The 22,181-nt window shown below is 38.5% G+C and overlaps 1 protein-coding gene across 4 annotated transcripts in view; it reads right to left on the reverse strand.

The window, feature by feature from the left end:
• Positions 1–22,181, reverse strand: part of PPFIA2 (PPFI scaffold protein A2) — a 339,695-nt gene that overhangs the window by 33,806 nt on the left and 283,708 nt on the right. For all 4 annotated transcript variants that reach the window (XM_086609969.1, XM_086609968.1, XM_086609971.1 and 1 more), the window contains 9 exons: positions 18,737–18,799; positions 16,415–16,506; positions 12,743–12,878; positions 12,058–12,278; positions 9,108–9,345; positions 5,773–5,802; positions 4,746–4,876; positions 4,326–4,480; positions 275–368 (listed from right to left, as the gene is read on the reverse strand). In XM_086609969.1, the coding sequence (XP_086466095.1) occupies positions 275–368; positions 4,326–4,480; positions 4,746–4,876; positions 5,773–5,802; positions 9,108–9,345; positions 12,058–12,278; positions 12,743–12,878; positions 16,415–16,506; positions 18,737–18,799 (1,160 nt within the window). The remainder of the gene's footprint in view (positions 1–274; positions 369–4,325; positions 4,481–4,745; positions 4,877–5,772; positions 5,803–9,107; positions 9,346–12,057; positions 12,279–12,742; positions 12,879–16,414; positions 16,507–18,736; positions 18,800–22,181) is intronic.

Genomic DNA, 22,181 nt, shown 5'->3' on the forward strand with positions numbered 1-22,181 from the left:
TTAATGACAATGTGAAATAGAAAATGTCTCTTTCCCATAAATCTATGTTCTTCCACAAATGAAACACTATTGTACAATTGACAGACTCTAAATATTTTTCCCTATATTTTATACGCAGATTTAAAAACCTTGACACTGGAAAAAACTACACAAAGTGGCAAACTCCCATAGTAGACGGCCTTGCTTCTCACTGCATGTCTGCATAAAACCAACAAAAAATCTGACATTTGAATCAACTTTGAGCCTATGAAAGTCACATGAAAAAGGTACTCACTTTTTCTTTAGTCTTCGGTCCTTTTCTGCTTGTGTTCCAAGTTTGCCTAATCCCAGAGATTCCTGAGCTGCTGCCTCTGTTTCCATGTAACCTCCTGGAAAACAAACCAAACCAAATCCCACCGTATTTTCCCATAGCTCTTTCCCAGTTGTTCCCCTCCTCAACCCTTCAATCCCCCTCCCATTCGCCACCATCATCTATGTATGTTACCTTAAGCCATGACATCTGGTGTTTGTGGAGAGCATCTATCACCTACAGAAGTAAATTCTGGCAAGCATTTAGTACATATAAGTAGAGGGAAAAATTGTTTCCTCCTTGTGTTTAGCAGAAATGTCTGAGAAGAGCACCCTGATCTCCTTTGCCTGTTTTTCTTTGCCTCCTAAGGCTCAATCTCATGGTCCTAAGTAAGAAATACTCTCACCGTTTTTTAATTTTAGTTGGGAAATGTACAAATGAAAGTGTCTTCTCAAGAACTGTCTCATTAATATTGACATAATATAGCATCACTTAATGTCATAACATTAAACTCTTCCTTTTGCTCATAGAGTCTTTGATGTCGTTATCCCTGCAAACTCCCAAGCCAGAGATGACGCAAAGACTCAGAGAAGTAAGAAGCCTCCTAGGTCTCCCTGGAGGTGTCTCATAGGCACCTAATTCCCGTCAAAGTCATAGGAATGTGAATAACTCGCATAGATTGACAAGGGAAGCTTGCAGGAAGCAAGGACACCTGGACCAAAGTAAAATTGCATTGTAAACTAAGGATGTGACCGGTATTGTATGATTCATGCTTATCATACAATATGTCCACTAACGTGACTTCAAGTGCAGAAGTGGAAAGATGCTCTGTTTTATCGCTGCCTTGATTTAGATGCTCAGGGAGCTGTCAGTACAGTTTCCTGGCTCTGTCTCCACGCCGTCCTCTCATTTGCACATGTATGTGTGCAGATAGAGAGGCTGTAGCACTTTGAAGGATGCTTTCCTCCTGTGCAGCTATTCAGAAGGTGTGTAACTCGCACAGGAAGGAAGACAACAGTATGGTAAATGTTGGTGCTTGACTCTATTTGGCAACAGCAGCTTCTCATTTTTCAGCTAACATATAGCGAACATTCTAGAGTCGACACTGGTATAATTAAGAAAGCATAGTAGAAACTAAAAGATCTCTATTCTGATTCATTGATTTTAGACATAAAATAAGGTGTAAAATATCGTGAAATAGCATTGCAGCCTTTTACAAGTCATATTTACGTGCACCTCATTCGAGTGTGAATAAAACCTACTGCTGTACCACATTTATGACGCCAACTTAGAAAAGCCTGGTTTCAAGCTGTCCTTTCAAAGCAAGTGTAGTTTTAACATTCCTACATGTCTAGACAGAATTTTTCTTTAATAAAGAGACACTGACACTACTTCTGCAAGTTTCATGATGAGAATGATGTCTCCAATCACAAATACAGAAAACATGAATGTATTCTTTCCTTTACTTCATTTACATTTCAAATTTTTACAGAATATCTCATGAAATATTTCTTGCAGACTCTGGATTAAGTTTTTAATTTAGCAAGCTTCCATATCAACATATCACACCTTTCTGAGAGAGCAGCTCGCAGTATGTTAAATAGAGACGACCTAAGTGCAGTGCAATGAGGGGTTATCACAGATTGGAAAGTATTCTTGGGACAATGGACTTCACCACAAGACAAACATCTGGCCCTTTGAATAACCCAGGGTACACTGAACTGGATGTAGTGATTGTGCCTGTCGGTATTTTAGGCATGCAGATGGTCACAATACACGTTTCCTAACAAGCTGACCTTTGCATATACCATACAGATTAGCCTGGCTCGGGCAGCACTAAAAATACCTGTAAAGTATTGTTTGTTTTGGGGACTAGAATATTTAAAATGTCACATGAGAAAAATATGTAAGTGTCTAGTGTGGTATTCCCCAAGTGAGAAAAGATTGGATAAGTTTAAAATCAAGTAAATAAATAAATAAATAAATAATAAAGGAAATAAAAGGCACTCATGCTCCTTGTAACATTCTTTTGCTTTCTGCAATAATAAAATAAATCTTGAAAAATCTAGAATCTTGATTCTAAGAAAGATCTCCTAAGGCAGGAATTTGTCTTTGAACATAACACAAATGGTTTAGCAGAGATTGCAAAAGTAGCAAATTACAAAATAATGAAACTCTGGCAAGTTTAGCAGTTGAAAAGTAATAATTTCAGAGTTTTGAAGGAAATGCGGAGCAAGGAAATCTTTTGGGCAATAGCCTGGCTCTGTTGAAGGTAGTGATAAAACTGTAGGTTTCGATATTGCTTCCTAAAAATGAGTATATGTTACACATGATTTTAGAGATATTACGGAATTAGTTAAAGAATTTTTACATCTACTTAAAATGTATAATATTACTGGGATCCCTAATATCCTCTGCATTGACATGAAAAAAAGTGCTCTATTGCCAGATTACATTGCTCCTGAGACAATCTTTAAAGTAGTTATTTTATTTCTCTTCCACATTGCAAAGAACTGCAGCGAAGATCAACACGTTCATTACATCTTTGTCCTCTATGTTGCTGAGTTACTGTGAAATCATAGATTATTATGCGTAATCCATCAGAATCAATAAATTTGGCTTTATGGAATGTAAATGTGAATCAATAACACAGTCTAAAGTTATAAAATTCTCCACCAGTGCAGATGGTGGCATGCAGATGTATTTGAGAGACTCATTTAATAGATTCCGAAATACATTAAACTATGATAAATATTGAATAAATCAGTTTTATTCTTCCCACAGTGAGAAAAAAGAGAACTTAAATTGTGATTAGAAATTAGTTATTTTTTTCCAATAACACAAGGTTCTTACAGGCAGAGAGGAGAAAGGTTGAAGCATAAATGGATAATGCTCAGTTTTGGTTTTACTCTGATACTTTGACCTTAATATTACCTTATTTTGTTCTGTACAATTTTAGTGATTAGTTTGTTAGTTGTGATAGGACATGTTTTAATATGAAATTGGGGTTTTTTAAATTTTATTTCAGGCTTGCTTACATATTGCTTAAGCATTTACAGTTACTGCAAATTCTTAAAATTCTTCTATAGGTGTTGTGGTCACAATAACAGCAAAAATTTAGTGCCTCAAAAATTCATAGTATGTGACATCTTTGTGACTAGAAAAGAGCTAGTATTTCTTATTTACTGACACATCTATACAATTTGATGTTAGCACTGGCATGTGCATGTCTGCTAATCTTAATCTAGCTAAATCAGCTAGCCTAGCAATACAGACTAAGGATGTATTTGCCCATCTGGGCATGAAGACTATTAGCCTTTGCTGAAGACTGTCACTTCCGTCACTTCATCTTCCATTATTCATGCTACCTAAGGTAGTTATATAAAATTATGTTATGGGGTTTTTTTGTTGGTGTTTTTTTTTTTTTTTTTGGGGGGGTGGATTTTTTTTTGCATGTGGTATAGACATATCCTATGGAATATCACAAATGAAAATTTTTACTAGGAATGAATTAGACGAAGGTCTTAGCAAGGGAAAAGAGCAGAAGAAGTAGAAAGAAAGCAAAGTGTTGCTGTGAGCAGCATAGCTAATTGAAAGAGTATGGTGAGGACATTCAGTGATAGGCACTAGCAGAAGTTTATTGATACAATGAAATCTGAAAAGCAACTACATTTACTTGTAAGGACCTTCCAAATTCCACAGTTACACCCCTTATAGTGGTTTATTACTTACTACTTTCTCACCTCCTCTTTATTTGGATTACTTGAGAATACACTGTTAGCACTTTTACCCTAATTCAAGAGAGTATCGAAGCAGCAAGTTCAGTTGACAAGGATGACCCAAGTAATTTGTGCCAGAAGTCTCCTTTCATTTGCATCCTAACAAATATAATTGCTGATAGCAATGAAGTTTAATGGGAAGGTTCTGACAGACTAAAGAGAAAAATAAGCAAATTGAAAAACTGAAAAGAAGCAAAATTAAAAATGGAAAAATAACTGTGAAATGGTGATCTGGCTTGTTACCACTAATTCCTTACTGAGCTGTCCAAGTCGAGCCTTCTCTTTTTTACCAAACAAACGTCCTATTGAAGACTTGATTCCTTTCTTCTTGGGAGCTTTATGCAGCGAATCCTGGCTGCTATTGACACTGCCAAAACCAATGCTTTCTGGCTCCAGTGAAGCAGGCAAACTACTACAAAATGATAACAAAGAAATTAAATAGATAACATGTCAAAATTTGTAGGTATTTTTTTATTTCTTCTGAGCAGCTCTGCAAGTAATTGGTTATACTTCAGTAATAGTCTCCCCACAAGTAAAACAATCACATCCTTTTCCTTAAATGATTTAGAAACATGAAGGAATCAGGTCATTTTGGAATAGTTAAGCTACAACATGATTTGAAAAGAATAATAAGTGGTAAACCAGTGAAATATCAATACATGTTACACATATCTTACCTTCTGGCATCGTTGTGGTATGAAGAAGGAAGGGTATGAGTCATTCTGATAGCTCTGGGTGTTGGAGGAGGAGAAGTTTCACATTTGATTGTGGCTTTATCTTCACGCCCATCTTCTTCAACTACTGCAATCTAGGGGAGAGAGACTCCATGATAGCAGATTAACTTCAAGAAAGTTTCAATGTGTGCTGCACAGATTTGTCAAGTGAACTAAAGCATGTATGGGTTCAAGTGCAATTTTTTGAGCAAATTTTAAGGATTCTTATTTTTCAAGGAGACTACTGTGCAAGAGCAATTGCCTTAATATGGCAGCTTAAAGTACATATTTGAAAGAAAAGAGATTACACTTGAAGAAGAAATTAAGTCCTCTTATATCAAAGAGGTTGATCTAGTAAAGGTCTAAACATGAAAATAACCTTAGACATGAGTAGGTCTCTTGCATTAAAAAAGGATTATTCAAGTAAACAAAGTTTCACAGGGTTGTAAGGAAGAAGGTAAATACAGTCATAAACAGGATCACTCTCTCCATAGCTTGTTAACAGAATGGTCAGAATGCTTGAAAATAAGCACAAACAAAAAGGAATTTTGTCACAGTACATAACAATTTTTCTTAAATTCTGTCTCCTCTCACGTAAAGATAAATCCCATATTCAGTGCCAATTCTGTAAACAAGTTTACATTGCTCCAGAAGATTTCAAGTAATCTGACTCTGGTTCCTCCAGCAAGAACAATGGCCAAAATACATTTGAAGGCAACTCTTTTGTGTCCACACTTTGTTTTTAACTCTATTCGTTGAAGTTTGTGCTGTAGATGCTACCACTCCAATGTATTACTGGTGGGCCTTGATTCTATGGCTTAGCTGTGATCTCTGCAAGTCTTTCTAGGTAGCATTAAAATGATTATGTTCAGGAATCAAATGAAAACGAGCAGAGAGGATGCAGTGGCTGGCAAGGAACTCAGCTATCTAAATAGCAGAGAAATATGATAAATGTGCTCTCCCAAACATAAAAAAAACCCCAGTGTCATACCTTTCTCCGATGTTTCCTTAGGTCACTTGGCTTGGATTGGTAACAAAAGCAACAACAACAAAAAAAGAATAATTAATAAATCTTATTTGAGCATAACAAATGCCACACATTCCTCCTTCTCACATTCAGAAGTGGAAAGTAGAGATTTCATTCATTTAATACTATCCATTCTATATACTTGGTGTCATAAGATAAACCCTGACAAATATGTCACTCTGGGAAAGCAGCTATTTTTCTTCCAAAGTTACAATATCTCCTTCATTTTCATAAGCTTAGCAAAGAATAAGACATTGCAAGCTTATAGTAGCACTTCTTATTTTTGGATTTTTCATATAAATTCTTCCACTACCCCCAACACTGAGATTATTATTTTATTTTAAATAATTCTATCTAATATTACAAATGTAGTGGTGTCTTACCAAGTATAAACACAAAATATCATCAACAAATACAATATATATGAAAAACGAGTCTTTCCAATTATCCTGTATTCATGTGACTAGCATTTTCAGTCAATGGATAGAAATTCACCCATCTTCTGTACTGCAGCATTATTTGGCAGTAGAAGACTGCTAGAACGTGTCTTGTTCAACCTCCTCTTCATTCCTGTTTTTGGGAGATGTCAAGGAAAGCTGAAGATACTCTGCAGAACTTATTTCCTGCATGGACCTGGCCCATGAGAACTCACGCAGTACTTGCTGCTCCTCAGCCAACTCCTACAGGACCATTTGGCAATTTGTGCTTGTCCTGGTTTCAGCAGGGATAGAGTTAGTTCTTGTTAGCAACTAGAAGAACTCTATGTTTTGGTTTTAGTCTGGAATTCATTACGAGAGGAATGTTCATAGCACAATGAGACATCAAGGACTTTTCAGCTTGCTTTGTTCTGCCAGAGTGCAGGTGCACAGCAGGCTGGGAGGGAGCAAGGCTGGTCCAAAGAGCAAAGAGGGTCCAAAGGGAGCAAGAGGGTCCAAAACTCCTTTTATGATTTGAACTTAAATTTATGATTGAGAGCTAAATGGGCCAATGAAGTATTCCATACCATGCAGCGTCATGCCCAGTATATAGATGAGGGCTGACCAGAAAGAAGAGCTTTTGCTCTTCCAGGGGCTCTCACTCGGACTCTTGGAGTGCTCCCTCTCTCTCACACTCTCTTTTTGGGCCTCTTGCTTGTCCAGCATTGTGGTGTCAGGACTTATCTGTTTCGGGATTGTTAGTTGGGACTGGACAGGCCTTGGTCACCATGTGGTGTGCAATTATACTGTGCCTCATTTGTTTCTATATATTATTATCATTATACATATATATTAATATATTATTATCATTAAATTGTTCTTATCTGAACCCATGGGTCTCTTTCCCCTTTAATTCCCTTCGCCTTCCCCTGGGGGTGGGGAAGGGTGAGCGAGCGGCTGTGTGGCATTTAGTTGCCAACTGGTCTAAACCACAGCAGGGCTCTAGAGACCAGACTCCACAGGGCTCTTCCCAACTCAAAATTTCCACTTGGAGGACGTCTGATAGCCTGTTGTGTCTGTTCCCAGCCAGTAAGGAGAAGGAGATATTCAACACTGAACTCCTGCTGAAACAGTGCAGGACAGAAGTGTCCTGGAATAGTTGGTGAGGGAGAGCAAAGTTGTGGGCTGCGCTGCAGAGCACACAGTGGGGTGCAACTTCTACAGCTTATGATATGTCAAGAGCTCAACTGCAACTCATACAGACACATCCATCGGAGCTTTCGCGCAGCTAGAGCTGGGTGCCAGTGAGGCCATGGCAACCTGAAGCACAGAGGCTATGCTGTCATTTTGTATTTGATTCTGATGAACCTTCTGACCCAAAGCTACTGCGTCCAAGTCAAGGCAACCAGGCAGTGCAGGTGTCCGCTGGAAGGTCAGTTTAACCATTGCCATTTATCTGTAGCCAGATTGCTTAGTTTAAACGGCTGGTGAAATGGAGCCAAACTACATATTCAGGAAGATGCTGCTTTGGTGGAGTGGGTGGCAGCAAAAATCAGTGCCAGACCTGACCTCCCCTCTGCTGTCCTTAGTTCCCAAGAAAATAGCAAACACCATCCTAAACTCAGAGGGGTAGAGGTGGATACAAGTAGTTGTCAGTTCCCAGGAAAAGGGAGTACTTAGCCAGATGATGGTAGACAAAAGTCTGTACTCCCAACTGAGCAGAACAAACAGCCAGGCTCCACTCCCTGCTGTTCTTAGCAACCTTCTCAGCTAGGAGAGTTAATTTCTGCTTTCTGATTGAGATCGAAACTCATTTCCCCTCTGCCAAGAGTCTCCATAGGGAAACAGTGCTGCTGCTTCCCAGGAATGGATCACAAGGGGACACTGATGACACTGATTATCAGAGAAATCGCAAATAAAAAAATGGGGTTACACATATCTTATTCTCCTGACTGTAGAGATCCTGACTGATGTAGAGATCAGCAGAGTAGGCTGCTTTGATTCTCTCCTAGTGCTTAAAGGGATGAAATAATCCAGGCTCCAAGCTGCTTTGTAACCCACACTGAACACTGCACCCTGTGTCTGCACTCTTATCAGTAGAGTTGTACATCTTGAATATGCCAACACATATTATCTTCACTTATTTGACTGTTGCACTGTTTCTTTTTGTCTAGGACCAAAATTAATTTTTTTTTTCAAATTCCTTTTCAAATCAAACCAGACATTTCAGAACAGGTCTTCGAAGGTATAGTAATGTTAGAAAAGTTTTGCATGTTAATTTGATGGCTTGGAATCTATGTGTACTCCTTGCAATGTTGAGATATATCAGCTAAATAAATGATTGGAAACCAAAATACTTATATCAAGTGCTTGATATACTGTCATGAAGAATAGATACAAAATGCTGCAAGAATGAAAGAGCATTCCAAATATGGAAGTATCTCTAAATGATCGTATATATGTAGTAGGAGTCTTTAATGTCTTCTACACATTTCTTGGAGGTTTAAACTCAGCAACAGTCCCATAGACTACTGTGTAATAAATGTATTACTTCAGAGTTTTACATTAGTAAACATTTTTTACATATAAATTGATTACAGTAATTCCAATGATCAGTTGGTTTTGATATTAATTCCACTGCCTGTGTGCTGAAGGCCATGGATTGTCAGATCATCATGCCCCTGGTGAATTATACAATGCTCAAAAACACAATAACAAAACCCAAACCCACCCAAACGTCCATATTCTAGGGAATTTGCTATCGGTATGTATGATGAAGAGGTGAATAAAGAATTAGAGATAAAAGTCATTCCTACAGTGAAAAGATGAAGAATTTAATACTAGAAAGATCACACCTAAAACTGCCATCACAAAGTTTCTTACCAGCGTCATAACCCCCATTCTGTCCATCTCCCTGGCTGGACTGCGAGGGGTGAGTTTAGGAGTTGAGTGTCCGCTGGGAGGAGATGAGCTTGCAAGAGACGATGCAGTCACTGAGCCAGTAATGGATGTACCTTGGTGGACCCTGGCCAGATTTAAACCTTCCAGACTCACGCTGGCCACTCTGTTCTCTATCTCTTCAGCACGCAGTTCTGTTGACTCTTTCTCTTCTTGGATTAACCTTATTTAATAAAAAAGAACATGATTGGATTTGTCTCTGCATACCCCAAAAGAAAAACTAAAATGTTTCCTTTCAAATGACATTCAAAAGAAAAAGAAAGCAAACATGAATAGCATAGATCAACTCCAAAATAATATTGAAAAGGGTGTTTTTAATCACCAGAATTACAGAATTATTTTTCTTAATTCCTTCATCCTCAGAAACGGCTTGAAGAATCTGCCCAACAACAAGACTTGACATATGACATTTCAGGAAAACTAGTTCATTTTCAAAGGAGACAATATAGAGGAGGCACGGTTAACAATCCGATTTACCATAGGAAACTAATTCCAGTCTTAAGTTGGCTTCATCTGATTTTCTGTTGCTAAATCACAAACACAAATTTAAAGTCAAATGAAATTGTGTCTTTAAGAAGGGAATTGCTAAAATAATCCATATTAATAAAACAAGAGAACATGTAAAACAATTTGTCTGCTTCATTCCTACAAATTGATTAAAAATGACAGTTGTTTCTAAAGCATTGAGATTTTAAGTGCATTTCATTAAAATAGCTCTCCTGTTAACAACAAATATAAGCTTCTTAAACATATATAGCCTCAATAGGATGCTTCCACTGAGTTCTTTAGTTTTAGTTTTTAATTGTGATTGCACCTAAAGTGATAACGTGTTTAAAATAAAACATTTGTTGATAAGTCCTTTGTCCATAAACCTATGTTAGAAGGAGTCCTTTTTTTTTGTGAAGAGGAGGAAAAAGTATGAAGGATCAAAGTTAAATGAGAGAATATGAAGTCTGGGGAGGCTCAAACTGTGAACCAGGCTTTTCTAAGCAAAATGAAGCAAGTACAATAAACAAAACCATAATACATTGAAAATAGAAACCTACAAATTCCTGTTCTGCGACAAATCTTCTTCCCTAACATTCATTTCAAAATATCTATAAAACGTCTACAGTTCTGAAATGAGGCATAACAGGAACTTAAAGGCAAATAATATTTGAAAGGGAATTATAACAATCTCTTTCATTTTAGTATTCTAAATTCTGAATCATCTTGTGTAATAAAACAAATCTAAGGCAAAATACACTTTTAATCTCTTTTGATATCTCCAATCATTTGATAAACACTTATAGTGTTGTCCAAGAAAAAGAAAAACAAAAAAACAAACCAAGAAAATGTGAAATGCAGTACTATAAGACTATCCTTGAAGAACCCCTTTTCCTGAAACATACAAAAAGAAGAATAACAATTAGTCACCTGGTTGTTTAATAATGACAATCAAGGTAACAAAAACCTATACTTCAGGATAAGTTTACCAGTAGGGGAAATAAACTACTCTCATCAGACCTCGAGTAAAAATGGCTACATGCAATGTGTATTTTTGATTCCTTTTTGAGATAAAACTGTACCTAGCATCTAAGTCAAGATCCTGTGTTAAGTAAAACAGTGATCTGATTCAGGACGGCACAAATAATATCCTACCATGTTACCTGCAGGTATAATTTCTTTTGAAAACTTTTTACTGTATTACATAATTATTTGTTAAATTGTAAAAATGTTAGTATTTTTTTAAATAAATACACTCATTGCATCTACAGCTTCTTGAATTGGTCAGTGTTGATATGGATAAGGTTCTCTATTTTACATACAATGTTTTAAGGAGATTTACCCTCCCAACAATAAAATTTCTCTTTGACTCTTTATCTTGACAGCTGTAATAAGAGATTTTAGAAAATAGCAGAGTAATCCTATCTGAATGAAGAAATTCTGGGAGGAGTAAAAACACAAAGCTGTAGATCTATAACAAAAAGTGTCCCTCGTGAACAGAAAAGTTGTTCAAATCCAATATACTGTGATAGAGTTCTCCCTTTAAAGTTAACTTTCTCAGAGTATGACTGAAATTTGGCAAAAGAAAATCTGGTTTTGATTATATTTTGAACCACAGTCTTTGTGTCTATAGCATTACCAGAAAGTCACTAAAACATTTAGTAATTGCCTCTAGAGAAATAGTCACTAATGAGAGGATAGTTTTCATACACCAAGTTTGTAAAAGTTACCCTTCCTGAAAAACATGTAAGAATGCTTTAAGCCCAAAATATAATTTCATTTATAAAACTCACTTAATTAAAATATGTCATTGGATTCCGTTAAATCGACACAGAAATTATTATGATACATTCAATTCACCACCTATTTCTAAGCACTATAACCCAAACTGGAGCGTGAAAAATCACGTTCTATGCCTCCATAGAAAAATCAAAACCACACATTAGAAAATGTGGTTTATATGAGATGTAACATAGGAATAATTATCAGAAGAAAGCATGAAGAGCAGTGAAATAAAACATTTCTGATAGGAGGTCATTAGTGAGTAAGAGAAATCATTCAGAACAGTGAAAAAGACCTTGAAAAGAGGACTACGAATAGTGATCTGTCAAATTTGTCCTGTATTAGCCTTCTCTAATGTATTTCTCTACAATTGGCCAGCAGTTCTTCAGTGGGAACATTTTTTGAAAGTAATTTCTATGGTTAGGAAATGAAGATACCATTGTTGTTTTCATACAATCATTATTCTCATGTGAAAAGTATACACATTACCAATCCTTCAAATGTCAAAGTGGTTTCCTAATCATTATGAGTGGTACCTCAACTCATGCACTAAAGGAAGCTTGAAGTGGTAATCGTAAGTGCATCACAGCTGGTTCATGCTACATACCTGATTTCTTTATTGATTGCGTCTAGCTGCTCCTGAAGCATCATGGCCAGAGTCTGGGCATCGGAATGGCCGCTTGGTGACAGGAGGTCCATGGAGCTGAAAAGAGTTTCTCTATCGTCGTCATCGATGTCGGACATTTCAGTGTCACTTTCAAATGGATGGCTGCTCAAAACGCCAATCTGCTGAGTCCTATTCCACTCATGATCTCCAAGTGATTTTACCTGAGCAGGAATTAGGATGTACATGGTTTATTCCATGGAAAACAACTGCAAAGTCGAACTTCTATAAAGTGGGAAAGGAAATCAACTAACGTTTAAGAATACTTATTCAATAAATAATTCACCATGAATACTTGCAATATTACCAGAGATGATGTAAAGTATTTTCACATAATTTCTAATGCTGTGTAAAATTAACTACCAGGAAAATTTACACAAAAATATACCCAGAAAAGACAGAGTCAAGTATACTTGAACTTTGATACCTGAACTTCAACTTTTCTGCCTTCATTTTAGTACAACAGTACTCTTGTCTGAGTATGTATATAAAAAACCCCTCCGCTATTTGGGTTTTTTGTTTGGTGTGTTTTTTTTTTTTTTTTCCTGGAAATACACAAACCGTAAGCTTAAGAGCCTGAAAGACATTCTCTTATCAGGTAATAGATGAGAAGAAATTGGGGATTAACCTTTGGTTCATCTCTGCGTACACCCATCCGGCCTCTTCTAGGTCGCCTTATCACTTTAGTTGACCGATAGTCAGACTGGCTATCAACCAGCGAGCCCACAGAATACCTCAGCTCTGCTGATGTGTCAAGGTGAGGCCTACAAAAAGAGCCACAGAAGTAGACTAAGAGATCAATAGTAATAATAACAGCAACAATCCAGTGACCTTCCGCCTACGAGCACAGATATATTTTTTTTAAACAAACAAATTATTGTGTATCAGAATAAATGACAAAAACATGGTACAAAATATAATTTAAAAGCAAAACCTTAAAATAATATTAAGGAAAAAAAGCATGAATAAAATCTCTGATTTTTCAAAAGGAAGGATTTGCATAGTAAAATTCAGCATCCAAAACTATAATATGAAAAAACAAGCAGATTTCAGGACAAGATAATTAACAGAACTGGCTGCTGAATGTGCTATCGTGTAGAATTTCCTTCCATTACTTTCCTGAATAAATATGCCTGAGGTTACTGTAAGCATGTTAACATGTTCACGAGTGAGAATATCTATAACTTTCCTACTGTAAGTCTGTGCTCCGAATTATAAAAATGCTAGCGAACTGCCCTGTGATTGTGAAATGTCACAACATCGATTATGAATGATTCATGTTTATTTAATGATGCTTTTGAGAATTTTAACCCCCGTTTTATCCTGTTGTCCTGCTAAGTCTTGGGACATTGTGGAGAGGCATACACATGATGACGTCAGCATATCTTTTCTTGGCTGCATGCAATGGTCCCCAGCCTTTCTGTCTTTGGTCAAACACCAGCAGTAAAAGTTCCCTGGATGCTGCAATAGAAGCATCCTGCCCATGGGCTCTGTAGTCAAGTCAGAAGAGCAAAGGCTCCGTGCACCATTTGAGCATTTAGCCACAGCAGTGGAGACCTGAACAATTTATGTTTCTTAGCACATAAGCAATCTCCATATAAAAATATATGAATAGCATAAATACAGTAGAAAAATGAAATGTAACAAATACTATACTAATAAGACACTAAATATGTATTTGTTTATAGCGACTCCTAAAAAAGGTTTGGCATTTCACTATCTGTAAGAGTATAAAATGAGAGTTTAATGTTGTATCAATTTATTTTTTTTTTAACTTGGAAAAAAAGCTTAAGTCACCTACAGACAATGTATAGAGTTCACAGCAATGTTAATAATCAGTTACAGGAAACAGAAGAGAAATAAGTTTTGTTCTTAAACACTTCTCTTACTTGCTGTTCAAGAAAATAATGGCTTTAATCCAAGGCATAAAAAAGCTAAGTAAGAGAATGTCTGCTTTCCAAAATGAAGGAAATAATTCAGAAAATCATGTATATCTATGCTGAAAACTGCAGTCTGTAAGCATGACTGTTTTCCTGAGATCTAGTTCTGCATCTTTTTCTAAACATAGAGATTCACTTTTCCTTGAGAAAAACTTAATTTGAATTAAAACATACTTATACGTGGAAGACTGAAGCATTGGACTAAAATTTCAAACATCACTTTAATGAAATAAAAGTGATAGATAAAATATTGTAACTGTGATGTCTCTATATTGATAAGTGGGAAATGCAAAAACATGATAAACGTAAAAGTCTCTACTACAAGCTACTTTGGCAGAGCGGCATGAAGAAACATAATTATGGTCTGGTATTATAAGCACTGCGACAAAACTAAAATAATAATGGAAGGATTTCAAGAACTAACACAGTTTGTTTAATAGAAAATAAATACTTTAAGAAAATGAATAAAAAACGAGGTACCAGAATTCCTGAAATGTGAGTATGTGCCATAGTAATCAAATCAGATACATAAAAATGTCACAGATACTGCATAACGTTTTAGAATTTAGATTTTGGGTAGAGTATACATCAGAGCTCATGCTGTTATCATAAATGTCCTTTTCTGAACAACTACCAGTTTATCTTCTCTTACACTTTCATCATGCCCAGTAGGAGCTTCCATAATATGAGAAAAATTATGATTTTACCTTTTAAAAAATTATTTTACCTTTAAAAAATTCTCTAAGTTTTTTTTTTAAAATAAAAAACTCACTTTTTTCATTATACCAGTAAGAAAACTCGACAACAGTTAGGGTACAAATGTCCTAAGCCCTCCATCTACAGCACCAGACAATCTTTTGGGTTTTTGTATGTTTAATTTGTCTGTATGTCTTTCATCTGTTATATAGTAAACCATTTAGAGCAGTGCCTGTATTTTCTGTGTTTGCACGATATTGCTCTGATAATTTATAGTACTTGGTAGTTGGGCAGCAAGTTGGCAAGAAAAAAGAAACAGCCCAGGTTGGTTCCAGTCTCTGGTAGCAAATACCTGTCTGTTGAAAGAACAAACTCTTGCAAATGCAGAACTGAATATGTGCTTAGAAGAAGTAATTAATGCTGATATCTCTCTATTTCTGAGATGGCTGGTAGCTTCACAAGGTGAGATCATGGAAGGGGAAGTATACTGTTTAGGAGGAACCTGATGAATTCCCGACGTTTAGACAGCTTATCAAACAGCCCTTTGAAAAGGGCTAATCAGACTCGTATTTACAGAGCACAAGCTCATGATACTCATCTACCCAGCAAGAAAGGCTGCTGCTCACCAAGGATGGTTGCTCCAAAAACATCTCTGCTGTTTGTTGCAGCAGCTCAGTAGTCTGTATCCTTGCAAGCACTCTCAAAAAAAGTGTGGTGTGTGTCTGTAGTCACACTCACAGAGGAACAAAGATTCAAACGGTTACACGCATCAGATTCTGAATTTGATTGATTTACACTTTTCCATGTATAGAAAAACATTATTCCAAGAGATAGTACAGGGTTGAGGCAGAAACCATGCCCGAGTACCAAGTCTGAGGAAACAATAGGAAGACAGTACCTGATGTAAGCAAAAAAATTATCCAACAAGAATAACTTCAGAGAATTACAGTGCTCTGAATTCAGTCTTGGTCCATGAGCTTTGGCTGGCAGATTTTAAAAGTTAACGTGTTGCTTGTTATGAAAAGAGGACATGGCATACAAGTATCAATAAAGTAACAATTTTATTTTGAAGGGTGCTTTTAGGAAAGAAGCTGTTCAGAGTTATTTCTGTGGTATCTGCCTTACTATTATTCCCATATTGCTTTTCTGCCAAAAAGAAGCACAATGTTTAACGTCCTATTAGGATATTGTCAGATTTCTCTGAATACTGCCTTCATCTTTAGCTGAAGATCTGTGGTCTTGTCTTACATACTAAGCAAAGCTGAGTTATTTCTTTCTAATAAAAAAAAAAATCTAATTTATAGAATAAATAAATATTATCATAAATATGCTGATTAGTTCAGCATTAAAGATGATGGTTTCAACTTTATTATTAAGCTCTCCTGCAAAAAATATAGGTATTTGGATATAGTTTTGAAAACATTCCAAAATTTAAAAGACTTTCCTTAATCTCAGTAATATTTCAGTGTATCCTTACTGCTACAGGGCCCCATCTACATATGAAAAAAGTGAAAAGCAACAGCAATAATCATTGCACAGATCTTATCTTTTTAAAGAAATACATGATATTTTTGTGTGTGGTCTGAACACATCCGTGTTGTAAAGGCTTGACACATATATTTATTTCAACTCAAAGTGAGGAAACTTTTGTCATTAAACATTACCTTGACAACGTGGGTTCAATTAAAGAACCAGCCCTCAATTTCATTTGATCCAGTTCAGATCTCAGTTTCTCAATTTCTTCAGCAAGTCTTTCCTGGAAACAAGAATAGTAAGAAATAGTAAGATATTGCTCTCGTAAAGCTAAACAAGTAAGATAAACTGAATGTAACCCTATAAGAAAAGGCAGTGAACTTGTTCAAGTCTCATTATTGCTAATAAGACATGCATCAAGAGGAGGTTGTACAGCACTTTTCAGCGTTTTTTGCACTAGGTGGAAGCGATGGCAGGACAGGTTTGTACTGAAACTTACTTTCTTCTTACATAGCTAGGCTCAGGAAAAGAAGGAGCACTGATTTGGGCACTAACTGCACTCTTCGTGTCAGGTATAGCTCAGCGTGCCCTTTAGAGACAGAGAATGTGTCCTGGCCTTTTCATTTACAAATAGAGACAGAGACTTAGAGGCAACCACGTTTTAGGTGCTTTACGGAACTGCAGGTTTACAGTTCACTCTTGAGAGTTGATGGAACTCCAGTGTGAGGTGCTGCTGGTGAAGAATGACAGTGCCAGAAAAACTGGATTTTTGGAACCAACAAACAAAAAGACTATTGACAGCAACCACTAGGGGAAACAGTGCTGTTCCCAAATTCTACAAATAAAAATAGTCTCCTAAGAAAATGAAAAGAAATCAAAGAATTTTAAAACAAAGAGAGAACACAGGATGAAGATGTAACACTGCTGTTCCTACAGTTTAAAGCATTCAGGATTTCAAAATGCTAGGAAAGAAAGGGATCTGTTCTTAATTACTATCAGATTAAGTATATTTTATTACAGTATTTTTATGCTAATTCTTCATTGAATAGAATTATTGAGATGACTTGGTGGTAACTCTACTTGTATCATTTGCTAGTTACTTAGACATTATTAATATCTGCTGTCCATCTATCTGAAATTGCTTCATCAGTTTCTTTATCAAAGTGAAACAAATAAACCCTTCGAAGTGGGAACTTTGATGCTCTGGAGTCAAGATATATGTGGTTGTGTATGAAGACGACTCGTCTTCGGTTGCACAGAACGGTAGTGGAGGTGTTCTATTTATTTCATTTCCCATCCTTGAGCAAGAATTAATACATAAAAATATCTTTGTAAAAATACCTTTGATATAAATGTAGATATTTATATCAGATTTTTCATCTTTCTCAAGAGTTGATATGCACATTCAAGCCAGAAAACAGACTGAAAAAGAATTAGCCACCGCATTCACTTCCACTCTAACACTATTAAAACAATAAAGTTATGCTGGAGATAACATAACCAAGGAAAATACCTTATTTACGCAGACAAAATTGACGTCCATAATTGAGGTTTAGATTCTCTGGTAGCAAAATGATAGAAACTTTTTTTTCAATTGACACAGCTTTAGAAATGTCCTTTTTGCCATCTAACATAAGGGCAAAGTACGATTCTGATTTTGTGACAGCTGAACTGCCTTATAACTGTGGTAGTACAGCGCAAAAATTTTATTTATTTAAAATGTCTTGCAAGCTCCTTTTTGGGACTTTAATCTCTCTGCCTTTCTACAAGGTTAACCAAATGTAGATGAAGATAACTTATTTGAACAGATACTTCTTTTGTTATTTTTCTTAAAGTTCTTGATTTCGGATGTCATATGATACGATTATATTAGCATCGAATGGAGCTATGTTTTTATAAAATCTCTTTTAAATGGATTTGATACATTACAAAAACACTTGTATGAATCTGAAAGCAGATATGTTTGTGTCCTACTGTGCTCAAGGCAAGCATAACTTCAAAACAAATTCGTAACATTTGTGATGGGAAAAAATATTTGTAATTAATTTGACTGATTCACTAAACAATATTAGGGGTTAATTTGCAATGAACTAGGAAAGGCCACTTCCAGCTATATTTAGTGTAATGCCACTGGACCTGTTAAGAAGAATTGCATCAAATCAAGCAATTACATTCTTCACTATGAAAGTGTAACCAGTTATGCATACATCTCTGTTAAACAAGAGTTTTTCAGGATTAAAACTGATAGAACAAAAATTCCAGAGCCAGTGAAATCAATACGAATTTTAGTATTGCCTTCCTGAGGCTAGGATCTCAACCATAAACTTAGCTAAGAACAACTGTTAGAGACCCTCAAAGGCTAGTAAAGACATCTGGGTGATTAAAGGAATTATCACTGATGCCAGGAAGATTTCACATGCTAGTTGCATAATTAATATACCATATACATATTTCCAAATAATAAATACATAACTACTGATAAAAACAGATGAAATTGCAGTATTTTATAGTACCTTGTCATGTAAAGATTCTTCCAGATTTTTCCTGAAACTTTCAGATTCTTGAATCAAAACGTTCTAGAAATAGAAATAAAAATAAAATATAGATAAAACAGAAAGAAATTAGGGATATGTTAAGTGTCAGATGTCATCATAAACATGTGTCATGGTTTGATGTGGAGGGGGGGGTGGTTCTGGTGGCAGGAGAGGGATTTTGCTCCCTGCGACCTCCCCGGTTTTGGATCCGGGTTAGGCTTAGTTCTGGCCACCGGATCAGACTGCCATCCCCCTCGGGGTTGAGCCAATAGGGCGCCTCTGCGAATTGCCCTATTTAAGTCAGGACAAGGGAACCGGAAAAGGTGCTTCGCCCAGGATCGACCAGAGAAGGGAGGAGGGCACTGCCCCCGCTCCCTGGCTCCCGGCCGGGCGGCTGCCTGCGTCGGGCCGGCGCCGCCCACGGAGAATGGCGGCGGCGGAGCCAGCTGGGGAACTCGGGGGCACCCCACTCCCAGGGTGCCCACTGGGCTGAGTTCACCTGGAGAGGACTGAGATCTGAGAGAAACAGCTGCATCGACAGCAGGTCAGTGAGGATGGAGCGGGAGGAGGTGTGCCGGAGCCGAGTTTCCCCTGCGGCTGATGGTGAGATAGCAGGCTGCCCCCCTGCAACCAGGACGGCCTCGGTGGAGCAGCGACCCACTCGCAGCCCGTGGGGAGAAGATGCCTGAGCCCGAGGATGGTCGTGTTGGGGGCACGGCAAGGCAGAAAGGCATCTGGAGTCTTCGTGACGACCCACGCCGGAGCGAGTGGCTGCAGCTCCCTAAGTACCCGAGACTGTGGTATAGCCCACACCGGAGCAATCTGTGGGGAAGGATTGTTTCCAGTGGGCTGGACTCACGTTGGAGAAGTTTGTGGATTTTTCCTCGTGGGTAGGGGATCCATTGGAGCAGGGGAAAAGGGTGTAAGGACTCCTTCTCCTTTAAGAAAGAAGCAGCAGTAACAGCACGGAATGAACTGACCTGCACTCCCCCAGTCCCTGCCCCCTGTGCTGCTGGGGGGAGGAGGTAGAGCCGGGAGGAAAAGGAAGGTGGGGGGGGGGAAGGTGTCGGTTTTAAGATCTGGTTTTGTTTCTTTCTGTCCTCTCAAGTAATCGGTTTTTATTTCCCTTTGTCCTTCTAAGTAATCATTAATAAACTGTTTTGCTTTGAGAAAAGCGCTGCCTGTTTTGCCCAGGACCATGGTTGGTGGGTGCTCCCTCTGTTCTTGCCTCAACCCTCAGTCCTTTTGTTTTTTTTTTCTTTCTCTCCTCTCTACTTTATTGGAGAAGGAGAGACTGTGTGAGTTTTAGTTGCTGGATCAGCCTAAAACCACGACAGTCCTTTTGGCGCCCAACGTGGGGCTCGAGGAATTTGAGATAAGAATAGTGATTGGGAGAGGTAACGGGCAAAACATGGACTTCACAGTGCTGAAAAACAGAAGGACCTTGGGAAACTTTGATTGTTGTGACTGGTGAAGGGACAAGGGGTGGATTGTTTGTAAAATGTGTGTTCTTCTTCTTCTTCGATGTTGTTGTTGATACTGTGTTCTTTTTCTGTAACTCTGTGTTCTCTTTCTGTAACTAAAGTTGTGCCTAAATATGGAATTCGCAGAGGCGAGGGGTGGAATGTCATGGTTTGATGTGGAGGGGGGGGTGGTTCTGGTGGCAGGAGAGGGATTTTGCTCCCTGCGACCTCCCCGGTTTTGGATCCGGGTTAGGCTTAGTTCTGGCCACCGGATCAGACTGCCATCCCCCTCGGGGTTGAGCCAATAGGGCGCCTCTGCGAATTGCCCTATTTAAGTCAGGACAAGGGAACCGGAAAAGGTGCTTCGCCCAGGATCGACCAGAGAAGGGAGGAGGGCACTGCCCCCGCTCCCTGGCTCCCGGCCGGGCGGCTGCCTGCGTCGGGCCGGCGCCGCCCACGGAGAATGGCGGCGGCGGAGCCAGCTGGGGAACTCGGGGGCACCCCACTCCCAGGGTGCCCACTGGGCTGAGTTCACCTGGAGAGGACTGAGATCTGAGAGAAACAGCTGCATCGACAGCAGGTCAGTGAGGATGGAGCGGGAGGAGGTGTGCCGGAGCCGAGTTTCCCCTGCGGCTGATGGTGAGATAGCAGGCTGCCCCCCTGCAACCAGGACGGCCTCGGTGGAGCAGCGACCCACTCGCAGCCCGTGGGGAGAAGATGCCTGAGCCCGAGGATGGTCGTGTTGGGGGCACGGCAAGGCAGAAAGGCATCTGGAGTCTTCGTGACGACCCACGCCGGAGCGAGTGGCTGCAGCTCCCTAAGTACCCGAGACTGTGGTATAGCCCACACCGGAGCAATCTGTGGGGAAGGATTGTTTCCAGTGGGCTGGACTCACGTTGGAGAAGTTTGTGGATTTTTCCTCGTGGGTAGGGGATCCATTGGAGCAGGGGAAAAGGGTGTAAGGACTCCTTCTCCTTTAAGAAAGAAGCAGCAGTAACAGCACGGAATGAACTGACCTGCACTCCCCCAGTCCCTGCCCCCTGTGCTGCTGGGGGGAGGAGGTAGAGCCGGGAGGAAAAGGAAGGTGGGGGGGGGGAAGGTGTCGGTTTTAAGATCTGGTTTTGTTTCTTTCTGTCCTCTCAAGTAATCGGTTTTTATTTCCCTTTGTCCTTCTAAGTAATCATTAATAAACTGTTTTGCTTTGAGAAAAGCGCTGCCTGTTTTGCCCAGGACCATGGTTGGTGGGTGCTCCCTCTGTTCTTGCCTCAACCCTCAGTCCTTTTGTTTTTTTTCCTTTCTCTCCTCTCTACTTTATTGGAGAAGGAGAGACTGTGTGAGTTTTAGTTGCTGGATCAGCCTAAAACCACGACAACATGCAACCTCCATGTACAACTTACTAAAGCTGAGTAACAAATGGCCCTTCATATTCACTGGACTTCAAAATTAAAATCCTTTAATGCTTCAGTTTGAGTATATTTTAAATTTTAAACACTGGAAATAATCCAAACATCTAGGACCATGTTTCCTCATGAACAGCAAAACCTTTGCATTCTCCTCCAACTAAGCAACTGTCACACTCTTACACAAATATTTCTCCCAGGTTCTTCTTTTGGCAGGTCTATTTCTTGCTTTTTACAATATTTTGTTTCAATGATATAAACCAGAAATACATCCTCTGAAAGGTTCTGAAATGTTCTCTGAAAGACACTGAAAGATTCCCCTCAGATCAAACCAAAGGTGAATAAATAGAAGAGGGAGGGATTAAAGAGGGTGAATATAAAGGTCATGGGATTTGAATTTTGCAGTCCCACTGTTTCTCACATCACAGAAAATCTTGAAATAACATTCCCTCTGCAAGGGTAGATGGTCCTTCTCCTGTGCTGACAGCATTTTACTCTTCCGAGAGGAAGTTATATAAAATCGGCAGGGGAATGACAGCACATCCAAAACTTAGTGATTCC

Source organism: Tauraco erythrolophus, chromosome 4, assembly GCF_009769465.1.
Source record: "Tauraco erythrolophus isolate bTauEry1 chromosome 4, bTauEry1.pri, whole genome shotgun sequence".
Taxonomy (NCBI): Eukaryota; Metazoa; Chordata; class Aves; order Musophagiformes; family Musophagidae; genus Tauraco; species Tauraco erythrolophus.